The 3,072-nt window shown below is 41.2% G+C and overlaps 1 protein-coding gene across 1 annotated transcript; it reads right to left on the bottom strand.

The window, feature by feature from the left end:
* Positions 1-1,822: 1,822 nt before the first annotated feature.
* On the bottom strand, positions 1,823-2,400 carry LOC110680977 (52 kDa repressor of the inhibitor of the protein kinase-like). Its single transcript, XM_021856750.1, has 2 exons — positions 2,204-2,400; positions 1,823-2,048 (listed from the first exon to the last, which is right to left on the bottom strand). The coding sequence occupies exons 1-2, from the start codon at positions 2,275-2,277 to the stop codon at positions 1,841-1,843; spliced, it is 282 nt and encodes a 93-aa protein (XP_021712442.1). The 5' UTR covers positions 2,278-2,400; the 3' UTR covers positions 1,823-1,840.
* Between the last annotated feature and the right edge of the window lie 672 nt (positions 2,401-3,072).

Below are 3,072 nucleotides of genomic sequence, written 5' to 3'. Positions count from 1 at the left end.
ACACATGTTGTAGAAAATCTATTATACCAAAACACTTTTATAGCTCATAGCGGCGAACCTCTTGTGAGAACGAGAGACTAGAGAGCGAGAGAGCCGGAATGCTCGAGTCGAGCTCTCGTTAAATGAGTGGAAGTCAGTCTTAAATCGATTCGCGTGAAGGCGGTTGTATCGCTCTGAGTCGTCACGGAGGAACGAAAATGATAAGGCGGAACTATAATCCGGATCATCGAACGGAGCAATCCGTTGATCCCGGCTAGAAGAGGTCGGAATTCACGACACTTATCTTTGACAGATACGCGTATTTCGACTACCACTTGCTGTCTTCTTCAGTGTCAGTTACTCTTGAAAGGAATTGAAAGGTACAAGGTACTCCAATCTGCTTAACTTAGTTTTATCAAATAATGATTATCCAGCTTTTTAAAAGCGCTAATGGCTGCCGCAAATACGCTCACTTTCTGGTAGGGAACAGTCGATTTGACGTTGGCTTGGGTCGTTTTATATTGAGCTGACCCAAGCCAAACGTCATATCGACTGATCCCTATCAGAATGCGAGCCTGTTTGCGGCAGCCATTAGCGCTCGTAATAACCTGGATAGTGTTTCCTAACACAGAATACTTAGATATAAAAAATAATGTAATGTTCAAACGATACTAATAAAGAAATTAGAAAATGAATGAAAAGTAACCGTATATCAGTCCCATTACAGACTTTCGTACCATGGAACCAGCCTACTGACACCGCCCATTGGAAAATAACGAGCAAACATCTCTGGTTCCCACTGGGAATGGTTCCCACTGACAACTCAATGTTTGTAAACAAAAGTCGTTTAGGGACTAACAATCAAGGAGGGCGAAATATTTTTTGCCGAAAAATTTTTTTTCTCACAACAACAGTTATGTTAACACAAATAAACGGTTGCAAACTATCCGTTTGCAGTACAGAAGTTAATTTGAGTTGATATGGTTAGCGTGGAACACATTAAAATATCGGAGAAAAATTACCCTAATATGATTACGCCAATGCACGTTGTTGCTCTTGGGTTTGATGTTGACCTCGAAAACATGGTTGCCTAGCACCGGGCTGCATGGAACACAAAAATGTAACTTGTTTTGATCATCTTTATATTTTTCTCGGAAAGACATCGTAATGAAAAGCAAGATGTGAAAGTTTCATTAAGGTGATTATAAAACGTTGAAAACCAATCAAATTGCTTGCTTGCTGGTGGTGACCAATGGGATAGATTTCAACGCGAAGCACTGTTTGGTTCTCAAGTCTTGTGCTCTTGAAAATTTGAGGTGTGGCTTAAGATTGGAACATCGTCCAAACCTCTGGAATTTTTTGAATATCGTTTGGAAAACGAGTTTGAAAACTTTACAGTCCATTATCTCAATGCCTACTTTTTACAGATGGGACTGACTTGCGATTCACGGCAGTATAGTCAAAGACACATTAAAGACCCCCGTGCCCCTTGCAGTTGCCCAAAATTTTATGGCTCATAAGGTAATCTAGAATGCCGTGAAAAGTGTACTGCGATCTGTCAAACTTGGGTACCTTTTGCACTACCGAGGGACCAAATGCAGTACTAAAAGTGGTACCCAATCTGAGCCCGAGTCGGACGGACCAGGTATAGTTCTTAAGAAATGATAAAGTATTTTGTCTCAGTCTCAGTGTAATGTTCTAACTTGTCTTCATAAGGGTTAAATCAATCCTCTGTGCCGAAGTAAGTCAAATGAATGGTATAAGTTTTCCTAATAAAGTTATTCATTTCTGATAACGATAAAACTATCATTAAATCAATGTATCTTTTACTGTCCGTTGTAAAAAAAAAAGTCCAAAATACTTACATTATTCCCGGCGGGCATCGCGGAACCGAGTTCCGTATCAGCACCCGGTCGTTGTTCGACTTGGTCACCACCTGGTTCTTCTCGAAGTGCATATGGCAAAGTTTCATCTTTTCCCTGTCCAGCTGTTTCTCATTCATCTTAGTCGGGTTATGGTCGTTGATGAAGTCGATCCACTTTTGCAACAGTTCCGGCTCCTTTGGAAAACTGCGGAAAGAGGGCGCAGCACGAAGCACACATACAAATCAGTATCAGTGTGAGAGATCATAGTAGGCTACTCTTTGCCTACTCGCCTACTTTACCTTTGGCTCTCATAGAAAAAAAAACCTAGCAAAAGCAACATCCGCTCGAAGGGAACTCACCTGAAGAAGGATATCTTGCCATTCTTTTTCCGTTGATTGCCGCACTTATCGAATATGCAGTACACAAGAACCATAGTTTAATATCACTTTTCAGGGCAAAATTAGTAAATTATCTTCACGACAAAAATGATGCCGATGCAAACATTTGCTTTTTGAGATATGACAGTTGGATGTTCCGGTACCGAACCCTTGGGGACGGTATACCGTTTGGCGCGGCCAGTTCCACTTCCGACCAAAAGATAGTAGCACACCGGCAGAGCTTCGAAAGCTCACCTTCTTTGGCGTCCATTTTGAATTACGACCCGAAGCATGGTTGTTGTCCATGCTACAGCGTGCTTTTGTGTCGGCGAAGACATCTGGTGGCAAATACCGGAAGCATTTCGTTGCATTAATTATACTTTGTACTTCCGGTTCTTGTAATGTTACCAAAGCTTTTAAAAATCAATAGTCCCAAAACGGATTACCGTTATTTCAAAACAAATTACTGTTCAAAACTCAAGTTTGATTCAAATTTTCAAAATTTAAAAATCAATCCTCTTGATTTTTTATCTGATCACCGAAGCATATCTCTCGAAGCAATAAATGAACCAAACATCGCTTTTTAAACTCCATAAATAAGCATGAGATCCCTAAAGTGCCGCATATTTTCCAATTATCGCCGAATCATAAATTATCCGCTCAGCGGAACTTCCACTTCGACTTGAGTCTTCCAAAATGAGCTTTCTGGAGGTGCTTCCACACTGCGTTCAAACTGTATGCAATATCCCCGGCAGTTGCAAGCTATCCAATGTAGAAAAGGCGACAATCACCCAACATGGCGAGCTTTTGCCTTGCTTGCCCTTTTTAGCACACGATGTCAGCACGGGCGC

Source organism: Aedes aegypti, unplaced genomic scaffold (assembly GCF_002204515.2).
Source record: "Aedes aegypti strain LVP_AGWG unplaced genomic scaffold, AaegL5.0 Primary Assembly AGWG_AaegL5_hic_scaff_2262_PBJ_arrow, whole genome shotgun sequence".
In the NCBI taxonomy this organism is placed as follows: Eukaryota; Metazoa; Arthropoda; class Insecta; order Diptera; family Culicidae; genus Aedes; species Aedes aegypti.
The sequence above is the reverse complement of the archived record's forward strand: the minus strand, read 5'-3'. Positions and strand labels throughout refer to the sequence as shown.

Coding starts and splice junctions, on each gene's coding strand:
- LOC110680977 (XM_021856750.1), bottom strand. CDS start 2,277: ATGGTTCTTGTGTACTGCATATTCGATAAGTGCGGCAATCAACGGAAA. Junction 2,049..2,203: donor GGCAAGATATCCTTCTTCAG/GTGAGTTCCCTT, acceptor CTCTTTCCGCAG/TTTTCCAAAGGAGCCGGAAC.